The sequence below is a fragment of the Papaver somniferum genome, unplaced genomic scaffold (assembly GCF_003573695.1).
Source record: "Papaver somniferum cultivar HN1 unplaced genomic scaffold, ASM357369v1 unplaced-scaffold_107, whole genome shotgun sequence".
Taxonomy (NCBI): domain Eukaryota; kingdom Viridiplantae; phylum Streptophyta; class Magnoliopsida; order Ranunculales; family Papaveraceae; genus Papaver; species Papaver somniferum.
Window position 1 is genome coordinate 4,889,665 of NW_020619603.1, and position 26,193 is coordinate 4,915,857.

General features: G+C 36.3%; 3 protein-coding genes across 3 annotated transcripts; all 3 read left to right on the forward strand.

The window, feature by feature from the left end:
• The first annotated feature begins 8,186 nt into the window (after positions 1-8,186).
• Positions 8,187-22,598, forward strand: LOC113327924 (putative disease resistance protein RGA3). Its single transcript, XM_026575037.1, has 5 exons — positions 8,187-11,811; positions 12,851-13,013; positions 13,189-13,460; positions 13,751-13,753; positions 22,486-22,598. Exons 1-5 carry the CDS (start codon positions 8,187-8,189, stop codon positions 22,596-22,598), a joined length of 4,176 nt encoding a protein of 1,391 aa, XP_026430822.1.
• Positions 22,599-23,084: 486 nt separating this feature from the next.
• Positions 23,085-24,541, forward strand: LOC113327798. The gene is made up of 3 exons (XM_026574929.1): positions 23,085-23,340; positions 23,787-23,962; positions 24,077-24,541. Exons 2-3 carry the CDS (start codon positions 23,855-23,857, stop codon positions 24,428-24,430), a joined length of 462 nt encoding a protein of 153 aa, XP_026430714.1. The 5' UTR covers positions 23,085-23,340; positions 23,787-23,854; the 3' UTR covers positions 24,431-24,541.
• Positions 24,542-24,704: 163 nt separating this feature from the next.
• LOC113327925 lies at positions 24,705-25,691 on the forward strand. The gene has a single exon (XM_026575038.1). It carries the CDS (start codon positions 24,705-24,707, stop codon positions 25,689-25,691), a length of 987 nt encoding a protein of 328 aa, XP_026430823.1.
• The last annotated feature ends 502 nt before the right edge of the window (positions 25,692-26,193 follow it).

Genomic DNA, 26,193 nt, shown 5'->3' on the forward strand with positions numbered 1-26,193 from the left:
TCAACACCGTTTGTGATTTCGTTTTCCTCACCTTTCTCTTCATCGTTTACCTGTTCCAAAATTCGTCCCTGTTTCTAGCGCCAAAATGTGATTACTGGAAATCCAGCAACACACCCAAATGGAGAATATGCATGATCTAAGACATAATAAACACTAGAACTTAAACTTCTTTATTAATCTCAGGCGAAATACAAATTACACTCGCGGGTTACAAGGAAACCCTAATCCGTTCTCCCAGCCTATGAATTACAAGGAAACTCTAACTCTCTCTCTCCTATGCTATACCTTTCCCTCTCCAAAAGATCTCTCTCATTTACATTGTCCAAAGGTCTCTTATTTATAGGCCTAATCAACCTTATTGGCATACAACTCATATCATCTCGCCGAGGTTACTTTATGCTTCTCCCGGAGCATATTCCATAAAGTTTTTCCCCACCTTTCGCTGACTTCACGTGGTCTTGTCGGGACACCTGTCCCATTTCTTGCTCGATAATTTATGTACTTCGCGGGGTAGATTTTCTTCCAAGCCAAGTCACATTATTTCGTGGTTATTTCGTAATGGACATCTGATTCCTTTCGCGCTCTTCGTCCCCTTTGGAGAGTTACCTCGTCCCAAACTTTACTTCGCTGCCATGTGGATAAGGATAATTCTGACTTGATTTGACAAGTCCCTGACGACGAATTTTGGGGCTTGAAGTAAGATCTTTTCACCAGATTCCCGCGCCTTCCTACGGCCACGTGTCGGCTTATGCTTTGGTAAATACAAATTAGGCAACGAAGAAGTGGAAAAATTGAAGGGTTGGAGATTGATTTTATTTATTCTTCATGTTGTGGAAAGTTAACCGTAATATATGGTAAAAAATGTCTTCCCATGTTGCCACGGGTGAAACTGACCACATGACCATTGGAGAAGCTCTAATCTGCCCTTCCGAATTATTCTTAACTCAAACCGAAACAACGGAAAATTGTGTCCCGGGTTGGAAAAGTGTCCTAATGAATATGCGAATTAATCGTTTCCCGGATAATTTTAAGTAGTAAGCTTAAATTATACATGAGTAAGACATCTACAACGTGCCATTTAATTACCAGATCTCTTTTTGCGGATTCCGTCCAGCATGACCTTGTTTATTAAAATGAAGAGTAACTGTACTGTGTCATGTCTATGGAATGATGGTGCTACGAATTATCAAACTACAACCTGACATTTAATGCATCTACAACTTGACATTTAATTACCAGATTTTCATTTGCGGAGTAGTGTAATGATGCTGCTATAAATTGAGCATCGTTTTGCATAGAGCCATCTCATAATTCAAGCTCTTTCTTTGTCTTTGTCTCCTTCTTTCTTTCTTTCTTTCTTTCTCTCTTTCTTTCTTTTTAAAGGAAATAAAATCCTGAGAACTCTAATCAAACTCAGAGTTTATCCAAAATGGAGAAAGGTTTTTCCATCAGCAATAATATTTTCTCTGTGGCGCTTCTTCTTATTCTCATTATGATGATTTTCTCCACCGCAGATGCCTGGACCTGGCGGAGTAAGTATTTTATCTCCACCTTTATTTTTGTAGCACTATAATTAATTTCGGATTTTTTTTTGTATATGTTAAACTTATCGGTAGATTCATATTTCTTAATATGCATAGAAAAATATATTTTGGGTTAGAATTTTTTTTTCCATTATTAAATCTATGAAATTCAGGCACTAATAAATTTTTTTTTACAATAATTTATCAGTAATTCTGTTCAGCCCACCATATTGTCCCACGGTCAATCCCACTATGACGTGGCTAGACTTTTCTATCTTTTGATTTTTCTCTCTCTAAACTGACGTGACTTTTTACTATTTTCTGGGTGTGACTAGTACACAAGACTAAACCAATCTTTAAACAAATTAAATTTTTCATTGAAATTGTTAGTGATGGAAACAAGCTCTTTACATGTTAAACTTTGATTATGGGAAAGGAAGTATTAGTTCCACCATCAATGGTATTCAGTTATGACTTGGATCATTGGATGCCCTGTCGTCCATAGAAGTTCTTCTGAAACTGAGTACAGGGTAAGGATGATTTAAACATCCTATTCATTTAGCTCATTCGTTCACTTCTCCACGTCCAATTAGTCTTCTATCGAAGTCTAGTCTATAATAAAAACTTGTTATCAATTACAAAACAATAAGTCGAAATCAATTGGGAGATAGAAAATAACAACCTGGTATCAAGTCTATATGTTTTCTTACTGGAACGATGATATCTCAATCATCTAAGACATGGTGTTCCTTGATTTTGAGAAGATTTTGTTTAATATTGTGAATTTAGTATGAAAAAGGAAGAAACTTTAATGTCTTTGAAACATTCTTCAGTTGTTTCTTTGACCTTTTGAGATTTTTCTTCATTTTTGTCAATTTGGCAATTTGATCTGGTTTAGTATATAATTTGATGAAAGGTTGAATTTTTATTGATTTTGGTGGAATGTTTTGATTATTATGATCATGGTCTGCTGAATTTTGACATTTTAATTAGTGTAAATAATCTGTGTTTTAAAAGTGAATTTGTGAAGAAGGTGAAGGGATTGTGGTGGTGAAAAGATGCCAGTAATGCATGTCTAGATGGGTAGTGCACGTATGAGGCAACATTTGTTACTTGTGTCCCGCTATGAGAGCTAGATCAAGACAAACCAATGAACAGTGGTACATCTAGCTTCAGTGGATCCGATTTCATATTTATTAGCTAAAAAACATTGAAAAAACTAGACAAAAATTGAGATTAGACTTTAGTTTATGAAATTGAAACAGAGTTAAAAGAAGGCCACCAAAAAACATATGCCATAAGGGATTGACTGAAGAAAGATACAAAGATTGAATAACAGAGCCAAAAACTCCATTAGTCTGTAAAACACTGAACATGCCATCTCAATTAGGAAGAAGAAAGATAAAATGTAGGAAAAGTCATGCCACGTCATGGTGGGATTGACCGTGGGATAATAAGGTGGGTTGAAAACAATTATTGATAATTTATGTACATTATTTGCAGGCCCTAGTATTAATGATGCCATGCAGAAAGCAAAGGACGCGGCTGACGCCTTGAAGGCTCGCTTCGGGTAGTAACAGTACGTACTGGAAGTAGTAATTAGCAATGGAGAGAATTCTGTTGACCCTTACTTCACCTCGCGGTCACAGTAAAGCTATCTGCATTTTCTATTTTTAATAATTAGCACCCGCATTGTTCCCCTGGTGCTATATGCGTTTTCTTTTCTTGATTTTCAGCATCATGCGCATTTTCTTCTTGTTTTTCTTTTTTCCTTCTTTTGGTGATTCAAGTTTCATGTATTCCCCTTTTTTTCTTCAATTAATTAATTAAACAGTAAAGTTTCCTTTCTTGGATTATATATGTTCTATGTACTTGCGTTGAGCTCGGTTTAGTAACGTTGTTGTTTGCTGGTTGCATTATTTTTAAGTCTTTGTTCATCCTCTCTAAAACATCTACAGCAGGGCAAACTAATGTCATCCAAAAAAATATTTATCCCCTAGGAATTATAAATTCCTTTTATCGGGTGACAATTCTTTTAACATCCCGTCATGTATAGGCAGGGCAAACTAAAGTCATCCAGCTACGTATCTTCGCTATTGTCCTCACAAATGGCGTCGTTACTGGTGAGTTTGATCCTTAGATCTCTGTTTGTTTTTTTTGATGTGATAATCCTTAGCTCCCTCACCGGCAGCAGAGTGGAACTGGGAGGGAGTGTACGAGGAAGATAATAAAGAAATGACCGAAATTTACAAGTTCCTAAAAACTAATGTTGAATACCTCGAGATTAATAATCACCAAACACAAATTTCGATATTTAAATATTAGATGTTCTTTTACAAATTAATTAACGATAAAATTTTAAATTAGCATATATAAACATTTCAACCTCAATAAGAGGAATAATTTGCTAGCTAGCTTTAAAACCATGAATCTCCGACTTTTCTACTCATCATACATAGCATGGAATGGCTTTCTTAATATATACCAGTTGGATTTTCGATGAAAGTGAACATGTCACTACATGTAGTTGCATTGATAATAAATAGCTCGATCATATCTTCACTAGATAGATACCATGTGCTCGTTACAAAATTGACGCAATCTCCTATTTTGACGGTAGTCATGTCATGTGCTCGCTATCAACATTTACATTTGATCCATTATTTGGGACATATCACAAAATTAATTTTGTGGCATACATATGGATAAGGGTGTAAGTAATACCCGAAAATACTCAGCCTGCCTGTACCCGCCCGAGCCCGCCTGTACCCGAAGTAGCCCAAAGCCTGTTATGACCCGTCATGAGCCACCCGGCCTGGCCTGGATTAATTTATTGGGCGGTCCCGGGCTTTGCAATTAATTATGATGCCCGGCCTGATACCCGGCCTGGTACCCGGCCTGAAAGCCTTCTATGTGCCATTAATCATTTAATATCCTCTTAAAAAGACTTAAACGTTACAATTTTATAATTGTCAATTTTGTGTCAAGAAAAATAAAGTATACAGTTATTTTTACTTATAATTAACCTTTTCAAAACATTAATGGTAATATATTTTCTTATTATAGAAAGTTTACTGTACTCTAATTAATTAATTATTATAGGCTAAATTTAAAATTTGTCATTGTAATTTAAATATAAAATAATACTATCACTTACGGTATGCAATGTTAGAAAGGAAAGGATATCGTATTAAAAGTAAATAAATTTAATATCGTTCATTTAAAAATTTAAACTGAAAAAAAAATAGTGGCATGTCCGGCCCGATCTGGCCTGCCCGTATAAAAAGCGGGCTTTGGGCGGTTTTTGGGTAGCAAATTATCTACTTTTGCCCGGCCTGCCCGGCCTGAAATTGTTTACGGGCTCATAAATATTAAGTCTGGCCTGCCCGAATTTACACCCCTACATATGGATGACCCTAACTAGTGTTGGGTGATAATAGGTGTCCAATGAGTGGTTAAGTTACTTAAATATCTTTGATTGATTAATAAATTTTTAATATTAACTTTTTTAGTTTAGTTGTTTTTTAAAATTTAAAATTTAAAACTTTTTTACTTTTTGAAAATTTTGGAAAAAAATTTTCTTCTTTTTTTTCTTTTCTTATTGCATGGAATTTTTTTTTACGATAATTATAGAGAAAAATTCGGCTAACAATAAAATCAAATTATTAGCCGAACTTCTTTTTTTTTTGCATCCTAAAAGTCAGTTCGGCTGATAATTAAACATGAAGATGTTAGCCGAAGTTCACTTTATGAAGAAAATATTAAGTTCGGATGCCCTATTTTTTTATCGAATATGCCGAACCTAGGTATGTTTTGACAAAACACAAGTTCGGCTGACATTTTATCAGCCGAACCTACGTATATTTTGAAAAAGCTTAGGTACGGCATATCACTTGCAAGCCGAACTTGGGTTTGTAAATAAGAAAAATTTAACAACTTTCTTTTTTAAAAAAAGGTAAAAATTAAATTAAAAAAAAAATTCTTTTAAGAAAATATTTTGTAAACCAAAAGATGAAAATTTAAAAATAATTAAAAAATATGAATAATAAGGGGATTTTTGCCATTATGAAAAATGGCTAGATAAAGGGCACTGTCGAAACACTATTTAACATCCCGGTTTTGTCCTATTTTATGTGCTTCAAAATTTTTGGGTATGCCCCGAACGATGTTTCTTACATTTTACCTCTTTCTTGCAAAATTTACTTCAAAGAAGCTGGCCCTCGGCTCCATCTCATCTTCGGCCTTGTGACTTTTTACTCCATAAGGTTACTGGGCATTTGACATCCTACAGAGTGCATTTACTAGGCATTTATTGGGCCTTCGATCCTTACCAAGCTGATGCTGCTTCTGCTATTCTTAAGAAACCTATTTTGAGGCATACTCATTCTTTTTTTGAGGCATACTCATCCATTATATTATATAGGGTGGGTTTATAAGGGGTGTTTAAAGGTAGTGTAATTACCTATATATCCCTAAATAATTTCAATTTGTCATAGTTCCCTTATCCTCAAAAACCTAAAATTAAAAATCAAAATAAACTTTAAACTTAAACATCTAGGACTCCAATTCAATAAAGAAATTAATCAAACAAAGGAAAACGAATCGAAGTGAGCGATGTTGGAATGCGAAATCCAAATCTTAATTGCTCTTAGATGTATTTTAGAATGTATGCGTAACAAACCCATCTTGTTTTTGATTGATTTTATTTTGTTAGATCGGTAGAATATGATTTCAAAGATGAAATTAGGGTTTTCAGAAGATCAGTTCGGCTGATCTTGCAGTATCAATTTTGAGCCGAACTTAGTGTATGATTTAGAGAAACACTACGTTCGGCTAATGCGACTTTACAATATTTTCAGCCGAACCTCAATTGTCCAGCCGAACCTCAGTTTTCCAGCCGAACCTCAATTTTTCAAGCCGAACCTAGTGGATGATTCAGTTTCTGAGTGAAGTTCGGCTGATAACTTTTTGAGCCGAACTGTTCATCCGGTCAGCAGATCTGGGTTCTAAAAATTCAATTTTTTGGCAGATTCAACTTATAAAAGGAAATTAAACCTCGATAGAAGTTTACCTCTGATTTGAATCACACATTTTGGTCACTTCTAATCACAAAAATCTCAAAAGTCAACACCCAAGCTTTTTTTCTTCACTTCTTCTTATTCCTCTCAAAAATCCCAACTCTCTCACATAAATTTGATTTTTCTACTAATTCACCACTAATAATTTAATATTTAATCAATCCTTAAAATTCATAATTAATCAATTCTAATCATAATCATTTACACTAATTATATAAGGGTAGTTATACCATTATCAAAAATGGTGGATGAGGGTTGATGTTGTTTTTTATTTAGTGACCCTATTTTGGCATTATCTAGTGTGCCTCAAAAAAATCTGGTATGTCTGGGAATAGGTTTCATTCTTAACAACCTTTTTGACGCATGATAACAGTACGTTAGTTTGGGTTCAAATCTTATACATTACTTACAGTCCTACAGTTACAGTGCCAAAATTGTAAAAATAACACAACCCGTGTATGTCGAAGTGTCATCACAATTTTCACACCCAGATTCAACATTTCCCTATCCCAAATCACAGACCGGCCGACTAACCAAAATCCCGATTACAACGCTGCTTGGAAACTTCAAAAGCATCTAACATTTGAATATTCCAACCACACAATCTCAACCGTTCAATCTTTCGATTAGCTGAAGTATGGGCAGATAAAAGGGATCCCCCTCAGTTTTATATAGCTTCCTATGAAGTGTTAGACGAATTGCTAACAGAGTTCTTCCTTTCCCTTCTTAGTCCATTGCTGCTTCAGTGTTTGTTCGTATAATTGCTATATAAGAATAAGAACGGAGGTGATCCGGTGAAATCTTTATGGGTTGCAGCTCAGTTACAGGAATTCTATCCATATTTACATTTCTTTATTGTGTTGGGAGACATTCTGCTCTCGTGATTTTTTCATGGTTGGAAATGATTTTTGTGAAAAATACAGAATCCCTAACCTTGTTTGCCTACATGTTCAGCAGGGTTGGCTGCAACCATCTCTACAAGTGTACCATTACATAGAGTGGTCAGTACCCATCACAAGGAATTGGTCGCAGGTAATACTCTGACATCTCTCACACAATGCAAACCCAGAAATCAGATAACCACTAATCCTAGTTTAACAAGTCCTAAGCAGCTGAACTCCAATTTAAGATATGATTGATTCGTTGAAATCTTGTAATCTGACAGAATAATTTGTTACCAACTAAACTACACTTATTTGTGATCATTTTCTGTGACAATATGTTGAAGTTGTCTTTGATCAAATTGAAAACTACATTACTTAGCTGAATCTCTGACAGAGTCGCATCAATAAGATCATGTAGGCACGTCTCACGTATTTTACAATATTTGGAAATAATTTAGCCTTGGTAACGCTGACATCAAATCGTTTGGCCTTAATTTAAAGATCATAATTGAACTCATCTCTACAGCTGTGATTAGACTTGTTCTAATTTCATGACAACCCTAATTTCAAAACCAAATCTGAGATTTTATACTTTCTACTAGCTTTTCTCGATCTCATTTTCTCTGTTTAACTGAGTTTACTCATCCATCAGTTTTCATTAGTATTCTTTTCATTATTATCATTCTTCGATCTTATCTATCATGCCAATCCAAGACCTGTTTGTTAGCGGTATAACTGGATTACTGAAAAAATTGAGTTATGTTGTTTCCCAACATATTAGTGAGGCTTGGGGTGTCAAAGATGATCTGGAAAAACTTAAAGGAACTTTGGAGATGATAGCGGCTGTAACAATGGATGCTGAGAACAAGCAAGGAGAATCTGAGGTTGTGAGGCTTTGGCTACAAAGGCTCAAGGCTGTTGCGTATGATGCTGTTGATGTTCTGGACGAGTTTTCATATGAAGCCATGCGTCAAATTGAACTATGTGGCGAAGGAGATAAGGTACAACAATGTTTTTCATCATCCAACTCAGTTGCCTTTAATTTCAAGCTGGATCAGCAAATAAAAATTATTAACAAGCGGCTAGATGATATTTCTGGTGAGATGAAAAAGTATCAGTTAATTTCTATCCCTGATTGTGACACTTCTGATCACGAAACTGCGCAACAAAACCGACTAGTTTCATCCTTGGTAGACGAATCAAGTTTTCTAGGTAGAGAAAATGATAAGTCAACCATCATAAATCTGCTAACTACACTCCAGGAATCATCAACATCATCCTCCATGAGATTTTCTGTCGTCTCGATGGTGGGTATGGGTGGAATAGGAAAAACTACACTTGCTCAAATGGTCTTCAATGATAACTCAATAACAAGTTTCTTTCATGAACTATTTTGGGTGCATCTGTCTGATGATTTTAACATCAAAAAGATCTTAATAGAAATAATTGAGTCAGTCACCAATAAATACTGTGATGATGTATCAAATGAAACGGTCTTAGTTAATAAACTTAAAGAAGTGCTGAGCGACAGAAAATATTTACTAGTACTCGATAATTTATGTAATCAGGATGCAAAAGACTGGGATAAACTTAAGGGTTCACTAATTGCGGGTGCTCAAGGGAGTAAAGTCTTAGTCACTACACGTAGCAACATAGTCGCGTCAATTGTTCAAGATATTACCCCACCATACATTCTAAAAGAGTTAGCAGATAGTGTTTGTTGGTCTATTATGAAGAACAAAGCATTTTGTCTGGGTGGAGCATTGGAGACTCAAAAAATGGCATGTATAGGAGAGGAAATTTCAAAAAAATGTGGTGGTTTGCCACTAGGGGCGAACTTTCTTGGGAGTCTTATGCGCTTGCATAAAACTGAGCATAATTGGTTGTCATTCAGAGACCATGGTAGTTTGAGCGCAATAGATGCATTAACCCGAATCATGTCAATATTAAAATTGAGTTATGATAAATTACCCTGTCATTTGAAACTTTGTTTTTCCTATTGCTCTTTATTCCCAAAGGGTTGGGTCGTTCAGAGGAAAGTTTTAATTCGGCTGTGGATGGCTGAAGGGTTCCTTCATCCATCACATGGTGGGAATCAAATATCACCAGAAGATCTCGGTAATGATTATTTCCATTGTTTACTGGCTAATTCGTTTTTTCAAGATGTGACGAAGGATGAGTTAGGCGACATCATAACATGCAAGATGCATGATTTAGTACATGATCTTGCCTTGAGTGTCAGTGGTGTTCATGATATCAAGAATGTGCATTCCACTGAAACGGAATCTATTTCTGAATTTCGTCGTTTGCAGTTAGATCTAGACGAGCATACATCAAAATCATTTTCAGAAGTTTTGAAAAATACAAAAAATTTGAAGTCTGTTTTTTCACTTGAAAACGATCATTTGGAAGAACATTTACTTTTAGGCAAGAACCTGCGGGTAGTTTGTTTGCTTGGTCAGCATAATCTTGAGATTTCTTTCATTTTTAAGCATAAGCATTTGAGGTACCTTGACCTGTCTTATTGTAGCTTTGATGAAGGAAATCATGTGTCCATCAATCAACTTTACAATTTGCAGACATTAAGGCTTCGTAAATGCAAAAATGTTGAAGTGATTCTTGTAGGCATTGGGTCTCTGAAGATATTAAGGCACCTAAACCTCTCATATTCAGATGTAGAAAAGCTACCTGATTCGATCGTCCAGCTTACTAATTTGCAGACATTAGATCTATATTGTTGCAAAAAACTAGTAGAATTACCTGTAAATATTGGGGCCTTGAAAGATCTAAGAGAGTTGGAGCTGGAAGACTGTGAAGCCGTAGAAGCTTTACCTAGAGAAGTCGGAAGATTGTCACGATTAAGGTGTCTGGATATTTCAGGTACTAAGATCAAAGCGTTGCCTGAGTCATGCATTAGCAACCTTTGGAATTTGGAGTCTATCGATTTTGGAAATTGTGAGGTTTCCAAAGAAATCAAGAACTTGTCAAATTTGAGGATCTTAAGATATTGGGGAAAGAAAGGAGATGATGAAATGCCTAGAGGTATAGATTCTCTTACTTGCCTTGAAGAGTTAGTTTACACCATCTCTTGTAATGGTGGCAGTGGGATCGAAGATTTAGCCAACCTGAACTCTCTTCAAGTGTTACATATTCCCAATATGGAGTTTGTGCGAGGTGGTATTGACGCGGAGAAAGCAAAGCTAAAAGATAAGGTAAACCTCCGTGACTTAGATTTAAAATGGAGCATCTCTTATTATAACGATGCTGATTTAAAATGGAGCTACCCTTCTTATAACGATGCCGATAGAGTGCAGTTTGATGAGGTGTTGGAGGGTCTCGAACCTAACCCGAATTTGAGAGAGTTGAGAATAGATTATTTTCCAGGGTTAAAGCTTCCGAAATGGATGGGTTCGTCCAATTGCCTTCCTAATTTAGTGGATTTAACGCTTTGGCGTTGCGATAGATGTGAGAAGCTAACAGGGCTAGGTATACTCCCATGTCTTAGGGTGCTTCATATTGCTGGAATGGGTTCAGTAAAGCGTTTGGGTGAAGTGTTTTATTACCAGCAAGAAGAAGAAGGAATCAGCACCAACAAGAAAAATGCTACTGCAATATCATTATTCCCTTCGTTAATTAAGTTGTGGATTTGTGACATGGAGAATCTAGAAGAATGGTTTGCTCCTCAGCTCCCGATATTTCCTTCCCTTGAGAAGCTAGAAGTCGATATGTGCCCAAAGCTGAGAGGGACTCCGAATTCATTTTCTTCTCTTAAGGAATTGAGTTTATCTGACATCAACGGCAAGGCAGTAACCTCTATCTTAGGAACCGGAGGACTTAGCTCTCTCCAATCCATTTATATATATAAGTCTCCAAATCTAAAATATATCCCAGTTTTCGTTCTCCTCCAACACATTACTCCGAATCTTGAAGAACTAGCTATTTCGGATTGCTCGAAGTTCCGAGGGTTTCTTGATGATGGCAATATGAACTACTACAACAACAGGTATGGTTATTATAGTGATGGTGATGTTGATAGTGGTGATGAAGATGATGCATATGATATGAATTTATCATTATATTTTTCGTCTCCTATTATCAACTCCCACCCCGAAAATAAAACCAATTCTCTCCACTCATTAAATTTGAATGGTTGTCCTCTTTTAGAATTCGTACCGGATTTACGATCTTTTACTTCTCTCCGGAAACTATGCATATTGGAGTGCGGCATATTGATGGGGTCAAGGCCCTACGATCTCAGGAAATCTCTTACCTTTGTTCAAGACTTGAAGCTTGATTTTATTCAAAGAGAAGAGGAGTATCTACAAGGTCTAAATTTTGATGCTCGGGAAATTAACTTAAAATATCTTGGTCGACCTTATCAATAAGAGCTTTATTCGAACGGATACAGAGATGTTTGACGGCGGCTCGCAATAGAGAGGTAACTTGTTCAAACTTAGATCAATAATCACTTGGTCTTGCATGTTTGGTAGCAGTGATTACTATCAAATTATGCGTGTTTTAAAAAATTCATTAAATCTTGTTTGTGCAGCAAGCCCGTCAATTGTTGTTAGTGATGATGCATGAATAAAGAGGCTGCAAAATGTAGAACAAAGCTAGCGAAGATTTTGAGAGTCACCAAGAAGTACCTGTTGCTCATCGGTCCTTTTCTGGATGACATCTTAGACTCCAGTAATCGAGTCATATTTTCTGGGATTAGTTTCGATTCATTTTTATTCGTGGTGGTTGTGGTGCCAAACTAGTTGGGATGGCAGCCATCATAGTGATGCTCATGGGGTCAGACCGTTGGAGCCTTGTCTTCCCTTTCTATTTCCTCATCTTGTCTGTGTGCTTTGTTTGGTTTCGCTTTAGGGGTTTTATATTTCTTCCCGATTTATTTTGGATATAAAAAGTATGTACATATGAATCAACTACAAGACGGTAACCAAGTTATTTTCCGGAAGTAACTGTAGTGTGGAGAAGTTTTCATATTGTTGTTGGTCGAACTAAATGAAAGTCTTGTGTTTTTAGTTAAAGCCTTTTAGTTCTAATGCAGCTCACTAAGTTTGGAGGTTGAATTGATCAATGAGATCACATGTGCTGGCCTTATTTTATTTGCCTGCCATTATTTATATGATTTTCTGTATTGAAGTGGTGTTGTAGTCAGTTTAGCTTAGTCTTTCCCATGTCACCGCCGTTATATACACACCAAAAGCCAATTTGTAAACACATCAGCCTCTAGTTGGGAAGTTACCTACGTGAACGATTCCACCCCCCTCCCTCTATCCGCCCTTTAAACACATCAGCCAGCTGGATGCTACAATGCCTGCCATTAGTGCGTCTTACAAGCTATAAAATTTGTATCCAGTATTTCCTTCTGCTCCTACTGTTAGAGCCTTGCTGTGTAAAAGAATCCGCGACTCATACATGAAACCTCAGTTTGTGTCAGCTGTCATGGAACCACTCCAAGTTGATAAGTTAATGGAAAAGCTGGTTGGGGAACTCTCGCCTGAAGAGCTCCAAAGAGTTGCATATATTTGCCCATGGAAGGTTTGCACTTTGCATTATCTCTTCAGTTACCTGTTATTATTGTAGTCGTAACACATTCAAATGAGTCGTATTGTATGACTGATTGGTAATGATATCATGACCTGAGTGTCCAATTGATTTTGTGATTAAAGCAAGACTGATTCGTTACTTTTATACACTTGGTGTATGTTTAATGCAGCCTGCAGATGTATATCCGATAGACGAGCCAAGTGCTTATCTTGATTCTCAGCAGCGTATTACTGCCTCAAAAGTCATTGAGAGGTTTATCCACCAAGGGAAGAAGACTGCTTTTGTTGTCGAGCATGATATCACAATGGCGACTTATCTTGCTGATAGAGTCATTGTGTTTGACGGGACACCATCTGTTGACTGTACTGTAAATGCTCCTCAGTCTCCTTTGTCAGGAATGAACCTTTTCCTATCAATATGTAGGAGTGAAACATCGCACATTCATTATGTATGCGAAGTAAAGGTCATTTGTCTTAAGCGAGGACTATCGCACATGTTAAAATTATGATAACGTATTTAATGATGTCAGCATAGTCACAAGTAAAGTGTGATGATCTGTGCGAAGTGTAAAGTGTGCGAGATGGAGTGAATGTACATGAGTGATTGTAACACACAGTGATTCCGAAAATAGGGGATCTATTAGCTGTCATCCACTATGTAGTACCCTATATAAGGAGAAGGAATCCGTGTATTGAGGAGATATCTTCAGTAAGTGTTAGACAAGAAATTAGGAGAGAGAAAGTTTATTTGGAGAGCAAGTAAAGTCATTGTATTATCTTATCTTGTTACCGATTATAGAATTTGATAAATAAATAAAAGATTTCCATTATGATTACTTAGAATCTTGTCTAAATTCACATGGGATGTGGTTGTACGATTTCCTGCAGCTACATTTTGGCGCTAGAAACAGCTTGGAGTGATATATCCTGTTGGTGAATCTGTTTTAAAATCAAGTTTCCAGAATTAAAAAACCTAGAACTTTTCTTTCAACATCCGAGATTTTCTTTCACATCTTTTCGATCCTTTTCAAAATAGTTTTCCATTTGATAATAGTTTTCCATTTGAACAAGCGGAAGCATCCAGAAGAAGTAAAAGAATTGTCGAACGAAGAAGAGGTGAAATTCATGAGCAATTAGAGGAAGGAGAAAGAACAAATCAAAGAAATGATGTTCCGAATGGACTACAGCGTACACAAGAGCAGAATAATGATATTGATTATGATAGAGTGAGTATTCATACTGCACATACGAACTCTACCCAAGATGAAACACAGAGAACTGGAGATGCAGGAAGGATTGAAGGAAATGAAGAAAATATGACACTTGAGGAACTTAGAAAAAGATTGATTGCAGAGCGACAAAGAGAAGATGAAGAGCGTGCGAATTTGATACGACATAATGAAGATTTAAGAGAAGAGAATCTCAGATTGTACGAACAAAGATCAAGAAGCGCTACAAGATCAAGATCAAGAACCAACAGAAGTTCATCAAGACAAAGTCGATCAAATCGAAGAAATGCCAGGCGAGAACAAACACTAGATAATATTGATGAGAATTTGCAAGAAGATGATAATCTACAAGATCAACATGACGAGAGACGCACAATAAATGACCGATACGAGCAACCACATGAGCGTCGTCGCAGACAAGAAGACCAAAGGAACAATAGACTTCAAGATGCAATCGAACGTCATCATATTCGTTACGAGTCAGATAATGATGGAGAACATGATCCGGAACAAGGGAGAATTATATTACATAGTAGAAAAATGTTGAAGGATCAATATGCACGCGAACAAGAGGAAGAGAGAAACAATGTTGTTCGCGAACGTGCAAGATTTGAACGAGAAAGACGTAGAAGAAGAAGAGAAGAAACTGAAGAAAGAGAGATTGAGGAGTCTATACGTCAAAATAATCATGATAACAAATTAAGACAAGCCATATTAAAAAGACCTATGCAACAAGATTTAGACCAAACTATGAGCGAAGAAATTCTCAGAGAAATGGCTGAATTGAGAGAAATGATGACTACGCGAAAAAATGGTGGAAGAAGACAGTTAGAGGAAGCAGTAGAGGAAGCTGGAAAAACACCTTTTGTGAGGAAAATTCAAATTGCAATAATACCACCAAAATGAAATTTACCTGTATTCACTAGTATATTTGATGGAAGTACATGTGAAGTACAACATATAAAAGCCTGTAGCCGATCTTTATATTGCAATGGGAAGAAAATGATGCGGTGCTGTGTAAATATTTTCCTGCGAGCTTGACTGGAAAATCCTTGCAGTGGTTTGAGGGGTTACCAGTAGGAACAATTAGACCATTTCGTCATCTACATAGCATCTTCTTAGGACAATGTATCAGTAATAATATGTCAAGACAAGGAATTGAGACGACCTTTGGACTTCGCAGAAGGGTCAATGAAAGTTTGCGTCATCTAACAACACGTTGGAGAACCATGTGTAGTGAAATGGCAAGACGAGTAGATGAAGGATTTCTTATACTAGCCTTTGTCAATGCTCTTTTTCCTACAGATTTATTATATACACAGATTTTCAGGATAAAATACACCATCACAATGTCGGAGTTGTGTGAATTTCAAGAAGAGTATATTGCAGTTGAGGAGAAGCACAGAGACATGGAATCTTATCCAGTTGCAATACCTAATGCGAACACTGGGAATGCAAGTTTACTCCCAAGGATGACAAATATTGTTGCGAGTACATCGCAGGGAAATCAAGTAAAGCAGAATACAGAAATGGAACAAAAACTGGTAGTCATGGGTAGCGCATTACAGGAGGATTTTGAAAGAGAATATAAAGAAGCGCAATCCCAAGCTATAGGAAGAAATAACAAGATTCAAATAATGGATAACCCCATGGAAGGTTATGGAGGTCAATAACCATATAATAATAGAAGACAAGGGAATGGAAAGGTGATCTGGGAACAAATAAGCTTGCCAAAGTTGAATACTACAGTAGAAAAGTGTGGGAAGCTGTTATACTAATGAAAGAAATTACTGAACCACACAATGTAGGAGATGAACCACCACCCGGAAAAAGGAACAAAGAATTATGTGTATATCATCGCTTTCATGGTCACACAACAAGTAATTGCAGAAATGTGAGGAAGATCATATTGAGAATGATTGATCAAGGAAAATTGAACCACTTCTTAGTACAACAACCGCAGAATCTACCACCGGCACCACCAGGAGGAAATACATATGGTGAAGAATAAGGAAAGAATACATTTGTAATTGAAATAGGTGCGAAGGCAAAGAATCTATACCGCAATTCGATTATACGCTCTTTCAAAAATATAGAAGATTTTCATGACAATATCTTAAGTCGTGTATATGCGAGAGATAATGATGGAAGAGAAATTCTTAATCTTGCGAAGATATCACCATTAAAGAATTGGCAAAAGCAGTCTATTTCGTTCGGTGCGGAAGAAACACCAGGAGGAGGAGAATTACATGAATGTCCATTAGTGGTAAAGTTGGGAATTAATCCAAAAGCAAAAATAGATGATGATGATGATGAAGAAGAAGAAGATGATGAAGCAAATACTTGGGCTATAAATAGATTACTCGTAGATCCTGGTAGTTCTGTTGATATTCTGTTTTATCATACATACAAGACTACGGGAGGAAGGGATGACGAGTTAATCCCTTCAACTTACAAAATTTATGGATTCAATGGCGCTGCGAAAAAGCCAAAAGGAGAAGTCAAAATGAAAATTCCACGGCGAAGTCTGCCAACAGAAATCGTATTTTGTGTTTTTGATGTTGAATCACCATATAATGCTCTGATTGGAAGACCATGGTTGCATAGTATCTTGGGTGTGGATTCGACATTTCACCAATGCATAAAATTTCCTTTACCTCAAGGTCTAGGTATAATAAGAGGAGATACAAATAAAGGTAGAAATTGTCAGGAAACTGATATTGATAAGTGCGAAGAGCGAGAATACAAACGAAGATATTGGAATCAGCATGCTAAGGATATCCAAAGGGGTGAAAGATTAATTGTGGATGTAGTGTCTAAATCTGGGAAGATAGATAAGAAGGGTATTAAAGCAGAATCTTCTGCGAATAATAACACCAAGCAAGTCAGGAAGATTACTTCTAAAGAAGGAGAACGAGTGCAGAGGCAGAAGTTGTGTTATCAGAAGAACAGTACCATGTGCGATGATACTCGCATAGGGGAAATTGAAGATATGATACGAAATAATGTTCTGAGAAGTATCAATGAACTTAAAGAAATACAAAAGATTACAGGAGAAGAAGAGTAATATGAATATTCTTCATGTATGAGAAATCAGTAAGAATTCTATGTACTAGAGTTATATAACTCACAAATAAGAATGGAATGAAAATTTTCTATTTTCATAAGATGATATCATATTAATAAAAAAGGCAAATGTAAGACCTTAAAGTAAGACCTTAGTATAAGACAACAGAGTATATAACCACATAAGAAATCTATCCAATTGTGGTGTGCACCCTAGTTCGCATAAATGCAAGAGGCAAAAAATAAGACCTATCGCACGTCACATTTTGGGAAACCTGATAAGAATAACTCAAGGGAAAGCTACATCGACCCTGGAACTTGAGTTATGGAGATTTGGGGTGAGAAAAAACGAAAAAGCCCATCCAGGAGAGGTGCCTTCAATTTTCAATCTAAGCTCATTGCCTTAGATTGAGAGACTAAGGTAAGAAAGTCTCTCCTAAGGAGTGCAAAAAATCGATCAGGGCGCCGAGGTACACGGTTGAGTCAAGAATGCTGGGGGCGTTGGAGCCTACTTTTCAATTCTTGACAAGTCCTGACTATGATGCACTCGGACCGAAGATACCCCACTTAGGGTACGGTCTCATAATCATAAGCCATATCGGTGGAGGGATAAGAGGCTGCGAAAACAACTGATTGTTGTATTACCGGATGGGAGGAGCCAACCTTAACCCGGTAGAGGTAAGCTTCCTTGAAGGGACAACCAGGGGGAATATAAAGACGACACCCTCCATTAGGGAGCTGAATTGTGTCAAAATACGTAAATGTCATGAGGATTTTTACTCATGGGAGTATTAAGGCTTGTCATATTTACACACAAGATAAACCTAAAGAGGTAATAATACAAGTAAAAGATAAGGCGACATCAATGGGTCGATATACTACAATATAAAGACTTCCTGCGATTTCGTCGCACAAGAACAAAGAAAATTTTGGACAAGATAAGGCCTTTAATTAGGAAGGCAAAATAAGACCTCACGAGAAAAATACGATATAAGTTAACTTTGTTTTTCAGAAGTCGATAGAAATAAGTTACCTGCAAAGTATTTCGCATGATACTATATTCATCAGCCTATCAATTTGTGACAATTAGCAGAGGCAAGAATGGTAAAGCAAATATAAAAAGAGTGTTATTTTCCCCATTTGACAGTCTTATGCATGTGCGAAAAATATAGAACTTTGATATTTGTGAACGCGAATATACGTCAAAGAGAACTAATAATTAAGGGACGAAAGTTAACATTTTAGAGGTATATATTAAAGAAGAATTTCTAGAAGAGGTGGAGATATACAAGAGGCAGAAAGAGAATTTACATCAAGTGAAAAATAACTAATTATCTTCATCATTATGTTCGGCCTCAGAATTGTTTCCTTCTTCTTCGTACTCTTCATAATCTTCATATTCTTCTTCACTATCAATAATATCAGGAATAACATCGTTGGGAGGAACGTCTACGAATTTATATTTAGAAAGAGGAATGCCATTGTCAACACAAACTTTCTTAACTGCTGCATCACGAGGACGAAGGGCATCCTTACCATTATTTGAAACAGTGAGGATATAATTCTTTTTCAACTGTTGATATTGGAGTTGCGAGAAAATAACTCCATTGATAACTTCTCGGTTTCTTCAAGACGTATATTTTCTTTAGCAACAAGCCGTGTCTTTAATTCTTCAATCTTCTCCAGATAATTTTTTTCTTTATCTGCAAAATATAAACAAAACGGTTAGACTTAAAAGAGATATAATCTTTAAGAAATGACAAATATGAAAGAAAAAGCAAGTGACCTTCGTGATTGGAAATAATGTCCTTAACCAGCACAGAATGTTCAGACTGAAGGCTCACATTTACGGCTAAATTTTCTCTAGCATCATTCAGAACTCTAGCATCCCAACTAAGTTCAGCTTCACTTTTTATGAGAAGTCGAGAACGGATTAAATTTCTTTCATCAATGAGTGCGTTCTTTTCGCTCAAAGCTAAATCACGTTCATTTTGAACTTTAATGATAGTTTCTTGGAATTTTTTAATGCTTTCGCACCCTTGAGAGAGACCTCATCTTTTTCAGTAATGAGTTTATTCTTCTATTCTTCCAAAAGTTGAATTGTCTCCTTATATTCATGAAGACGGCATTTGAAGTTATTAAGTGTAGTTAGTAAGTGTCTATGATCCATTCTAAGAGTATACTTCAACCTTAATTCTTCCAGGCTGAGGTTTTCAAATCCTTTGGTTGGATAATTGTTTAAGGAAGAATTAAGATGTTCTAAAAGGGTTTCCTCGTCATAAAAATTAGATGCCTCATCGGAAAGGTTATAAATATCCGCGATATAAAGAAATGAGGAATGTTAATTATCATGAAAAACAAGGAGAATCAAAAAAATCAAAGATTACATACCAATAATTTCATCATTTCTTTCTCGAGCCTTGCGAAGTAATTCAACGTTGGTAGAATTTTCAGCCTTAAGTTTGGTATTTTATTTTCCCAAGATGAGGAGTTTCATTTGATAATCCGAAGAAACCGCATATGATAAACGAGATACCTGTAAAAATATAAGAAAGATGTTATGTGTCGGAAAGGAAGATTAGAAAGAGTATAAAACAAGGTATAGATATTATCAAAGAACCAATCGGATATTGGAAGCTTGGGTTTACAGCAGAAGCATCTCCGCGAAGAGATGGATCATCCAAAATAGGAGCATCGCAGACTTTCGAGACCATACCAAAAGTGCGTTGTAGGACATCATCATTAAGAGCCGACATGGGATCAGAAAAAGGTTGGATAATTCTTTCATAGAAGAAGAGATTGATGGATCTTCAGAAGCAAGAATATCATCATCACTAGATTCAGAACTTGAATAAGGGTAGAGTTCTTTACGCTTCCCGGAAAGATCAGAAGAATAAATTTTGGGCCCAGATTTAGATGCGAGTTTCTTGGTTCGTTTCTTGATTTTTCCAACATCCTTACTACCCGAAGTTTCAACCTACTCGAATAAACAAGATAAGAAACAGAGGCAACAATATTGTTTAAGTTAAGAAAGGGAGTGTTTCTTACTTCATTATTCTGCAAAGATGATGCATTGTGCGATGTTTTGGCCTTCTTAGCAGCCTGAAATCAGAAGAGTAAGGATATAAGAAATAGAGAAAGCAGGATTATGCGAAATTATGAAAGATAATGCGAAGATTTCATACCATCTTCTTATTCTCGGTATCAGATAAGACAAAATTCCAGGGTTGATAAGTAGAAAGATTCGCAGGAAGAGGAAGATCAGAACCATCAGCATCTCTTCCAGATACCTAAGGACCAACTAAAATGACAGGGAAATTAAGCCAGCATGAATCATTTGATCTGCGAGCAGTACTATTAGACTTATCATTCCAATCAACATCTCGCATAATTCTTTGATCTTCAGTGATACCATCTTTCCTTCTTAAGCGAATGGACCAATTTGTTGATTCATTCTTCATTATCGCATCATAGTAATTTTTGAAAAAATTATCAACAGTATACTCTAAAGGGTCGATGGATTTATCACGGTATGATGCATTTCGCACTTCATAAGTATAAGAGGATCCTAATCCGGCTGCGCGAAGAGAGTATCCTAATAGCATCTCCACTTAATTGAAATATACCTCTTGGGAATCGATCATCGGATATAATTTCATAGAATACGAGAATTCCTGGATTATACAACGGGATGGGAAGATTATTCAAAAGCTGCCTTAAAGAAATGATGATCTTTTGATTAGACCATTGTTCAAAGTTTATTATTTCAAGATTGAGTTTTGATGAATAATCAGAATGGGAAGGAAGAGAAAGTGAAAAGCCTCTTGTGCCAAATTATCTTTTCAACCTGGTGAATTCATCTTCCATCTTTTTACCGGCTAGAGCCATTATAAGAATGGGAATGAGAGATATATAGGTGAATGAAATCACAGTTAAACAAAAAATGTATCTTCATCAGATCACGAACATAAATTACAGCTGAAATGCAGAAGCAGGGGAAAAAAAGAGGAAGGTAAAAAGAAGAAAGAAGAAGAATTTATATAAGAAAAATTTACTCTCATTTTTCGAGGTTTTATCTCATTAATGCGAAGAATGAATGGATAGGAATAGACGGTTATAAGGTCGTGTCAGATAACGAGTGGATAAAAAGACACGCATAGTTAAGGAAAGCTCAAATTCTGGAAATATGTCGGCAGATGAAAATATGAAAAGTTGAGAATGTGCGATATTATTAGATGGAGATTCTTCATATCGCTCACTTTATAAAGAGAACGAAATGAGAAGAGGCAAAATGTAGGAGTGAAATATCGTACATTCATTATGTATGCGAAGTAAAGGTCATTTGTCTTAAGCGAGGACTATCACACATGTTAAAATTAGGATGACGTATTTAATGATGTCAGCATAGTCACAAGTAAAGTGTGATGATCTGTGCGAAGTGTAAAGTGTGCGAGATGGAATGAATGTACATGAGCGATTGTAACACACAGTGATTCCGAAAATAGGGGATCTATTAGCTGTCATCCACTATGTAGTACCCTATATAAGGGGAAGGAATATGTGTATTGAGGAGAGATCTTCATTAAGTGTTAGACAAAAATTAGGAGAGAGAAAATTTATTTGGAGAGCAAGTAAAGTCATTGTATTATCTTATCTTGTAACCAATTATAGAATTTGATAAATAAATAAAAAGTTTCCATTATGATTACTTAGAATCTTGTCTAAATTCATATGGGGTGTGGTTCTAGGATTTCCTGCAACTACACTGTAAGTGAGTTTTAGCTAATGAATTGTTTTGGACGTTTCTTCAGTTTGAATTGACATTGTCATCATGTTTTAAGTTTATATTACGTAAAAAGTTTCATAGTATCTTCAATTTAGGTTGTGTTCTAGATTGAAAGAGAAACAATAGTATTTCATTTGGTGGCCTTTGTACAGCCATTAGTAACACTGGATTCATTCCGCTGATTCTTCCCATGTGAATTTTCCTTGTTTTCTCCCCTCTTGTTCAAACCAAGATAGAAAATGCCTTTTCTGAGCTCAGTACATGGCAAGTAATCAGCCATTTGTTTAGAATACATCTCATCTTCTTCCATTGTAGTTTTTACTCATTCCCGTATTTGGTTGGTCTGAATATGTACAGCAATTAGATATAACAGTTAGACGGGATCCAGCCAACTTCAGGCCCTGGATTAACAAGTTGGGATCCACTGGAGACAGAGAACAAAAAGCTTCTGGGTCTTATTATTACCTCGGTGACTAGGCGTAATACATGTTACAGAGAGGTTGAGTTTTTCTTGCTTTAATTTTCCCCTTGGATTTCGCTTTTTTTTCTTTTTTTTCCTTCCTTTCTTGGGACGGTGTATGTGTAGCGAGAATTCATTTTGTGGTACAATATTTGATTTTAATTTCAGAGCGAGCTTTGAAGTCGAATGCTTTCTCATGAAAGTACTACAATAAGGTAAGAAATGGGTCATCTAATTAACTCACTATAACTAAAAGATGTTGCTGTTTTATGAACAGGACAAAGCTGAAAATGGAGGTGGTCTTTCGATCTGATCATTATAAACAACTAGTCTCGTCAATATTCTTGTACATAGAGACGTGGTTTTTCTTTCCTGTACTCATGTGAATACTCCAGTCTGGTTCCATTACTGATGGTTTGTTTTCGTAACGCTTCCATTGCTTCTACTATTCTTTAAGCCACGTCAACGGTCAAAACGCGCTTCTCAATTGCGTTAGACGCTATTCTCAATAGCGCGGAACGCTATTCCTATTAGCGCTTTAGAATTCTCTTATCCAGACAACACTCGACCATTCTTCTTCTCTTCTACTTTTTCTTCTCCTCAACAGAAAACAAACCAAAAAAACTCTAATAATCACCCCGTTTGATTTCTCAAACCATGATTGAAATCCTTGAAATTGATTCAAAGGGTTTGTTCATTGCGACATAAGGAATCGAAGCACACTTTAATTTCTCAATTTGATTGAGAATCCAAAGAGAGGTTAGTTGATTTATATTTTGAGTTTATGTTTATGGTTTGATAAACAATTATATGAAATTATTATTTTGTTTCTAATTGAATCTGTGTTTCGTTGGAATAAATGAATTGTAGACAATTTAGATTTATTTCTTTCATCACATATATAGGAATTAGAAGAAGTAGGGATTTCATTATGATTGTTCTTCGTTATGATATGAATCGAGTTAATAATTGAAGGTAAAGCAATACAGAATTGCTTATTTATTAGATTTCATTATGATTGTTCACGAACAATGCCATAAGCTTGAAATAATGTGTTTGATTTATAGTTGATTTATATTTTGATTTATATTAAATTACCACTTTACATTATAAACAATTACATTGTTTGATGAATGATAATCCTCCTTGAGTTCATTGTGTGACTAGCTGCAAGTACTCAAGATCCAACATTTCTTGTGAATCAGGTCCCCCAATACATCCATCACGGTATGCATATGACAACGTCTCACAAGCTTTACCTGAATTTCCAACAATGGCCTGGTATACGGAACGTTCAGACAGTCGTGGAAACCGTGTTCGAGTGCCTTTGCAACAACCCGAACCTCCTCCATTTACGTATGATGTTAGTTGGGGAACAAGGGTTAGTAAGTTTTTGTTTTAACTCCTTCAACTATGTTGTTTGCCATATTTTTATGATTTTCTTTACACTATAAAAATTCTTTAGTATGTTTGCTATGTTGGTGTTTATTTTCAGGAGCAATGGAAAGATCTAGCTTACAAGATGACTATGTTAAATGTCACAAAGGACAAGTATTGGTTTGAACTAGATCGTGCACATGATCTTGGGGAATTAAACTACGGAGGGGGAGGATCAACATCAACAAGTCATGATTTTGGAGAAAGTAGCCAATATTTAAGCCGTAAAAGACCATCCATAAGTCATGATTCCGCAGTTGATGATACACAAAATGATTATGTTCCACAGTCACAAGATGAAGTAGTTCCAAAGTCACAATTAATCCAAATGATAAATAATGGTGGGGTTGGTTTTAATGTAGATGAAATGGCTAGGATTTTGGGATTAGAACATAGTGATTCGGGAACATAGAATGTCTTCTCTTAAATGAAATGGATGGTTGTAATGTAGAAAAAAGGATAGTATTTTCTTTTGTATGAATTCGAAAAACTTGTGTTTTATTTAATGAATGTCTTCTCTTTTGTGTGAATGTCTTTTCTAATGTGTGAATCAATGTCTTTTCTAATGTGTGAATGAAATGTTTTCTCTTTTATATGAATTTAAAATTTTGGAATGCTTACAGTATTTGAGTTTTGGTTACAGGTGCAAAATGGACGATGAAAGTCCTCTAAGGAGGTATGTACTAATGACGTATGGTATCGATCTTAGTATTGGTTACGATAGCGAGGAGAGAGCAATTATGGTGTACCAGCATATGACTCAAAGAATGCATAGGCTCTTCCAACCGGTTCCTCAAGAAGTATTGACGCGACAAATGGTGGACAGGCAACGAGAGGACGGAGATGCAAGGATGATGCATGACTACTTTGGACCTAACTGTACTTGGGGACCTAAGAAGTTACACCAACGTTTGGGTATGTATCGACCTCTTTTCTTACGTATTCTAAGTGAAATAGTTGTTACGGATCCTGCTTTTGATATCCAAGTTGATTGCACCGGAAAACTTGGCCACTCTCCCCACATGAAGATGTATGCCGTAATAAAATGTTTGTGTAAAGGCATAGCCGCTGATAGCACAGATGATTATGTCCGTATGGGAGCGCCGACCGTCTATATGTATGTGAAGAGGTTTACCAGGGTAATTGTTCGCCACTTTGGTCCAAGGTACATGCGACTTCCTACAAGAGAAGACACGGAAAGATTATTGGCAGAAAATGCGGATAGAGGGTTTCCTGGAATGCTTGGAAGTGTTGATTGTATGCATTTTTGGTGGAAGAATTGTCCAACAGCATGGGCAGGTACGTTCCGTGGGCATGGGAAAAAACCTACCATGATCTTAGAAGTTGTGGCATCATATGATCGATGGTTTTGGCATGATTTCTTTGGAACGCCAGGGTCGAACAACGACTTGAACGTCTTGGCTCAATCTCCACTTTTTGATAAGATGGTTAATGGTTTAACATCTCCTTGTAATTACCGCATCAATTGCCACAGCTACGACAAGGGTTACTACTTGGTGGATAATATATATCCACGATTGTCTTGTATTGTGCAGTCATTCAAAATTATTCTTCCAAATCAGCCAGCTAATACGTTGCTCAATAGATACCAACAAGCGAAGAGAAAGTATGTTGAAAGGGATTTGGAACTCTCCAAAACAAGTTCCAAATAACAAAAAAGCCAGCATTTTACTGGGATAGAGAGGATATAAACTTTATTATCAAGGCTTGTTTGATTTTGCATAACATGGTCATTGAGAATGAAAGACGTAACTTAGATTGGGGTAAAGTCGTGAACGAACCAATAAGACAAGTTACTGGAATACCGAGGTCATACCACGAGTTAAGGAATGATGAGGCATATCTCCAACTCCGCAATGATCTTGTTCAACACATTTGGATACGACATGGACTAGGTCTCAGAGACGGTGAAATGCCACCAGAATCTCCCCCTCCGCCACCAGATGATCTTGACGGTTCGGATGGTGAATTCGATCCTACCGATGTTTACCCACCAGAACAACTTTAGTCTTTTTTCGTAAGATTTCGAATGAACTTTCAGTATGTAAGCAACTTGGTCGCAATCCTATGATTTCTAGATTTTAAAATTAAGAAATATTAAGATATTCATTGTTTTATCTATGGTTTTCTTGTTTTCAAAAGAGAAGAAAAAAA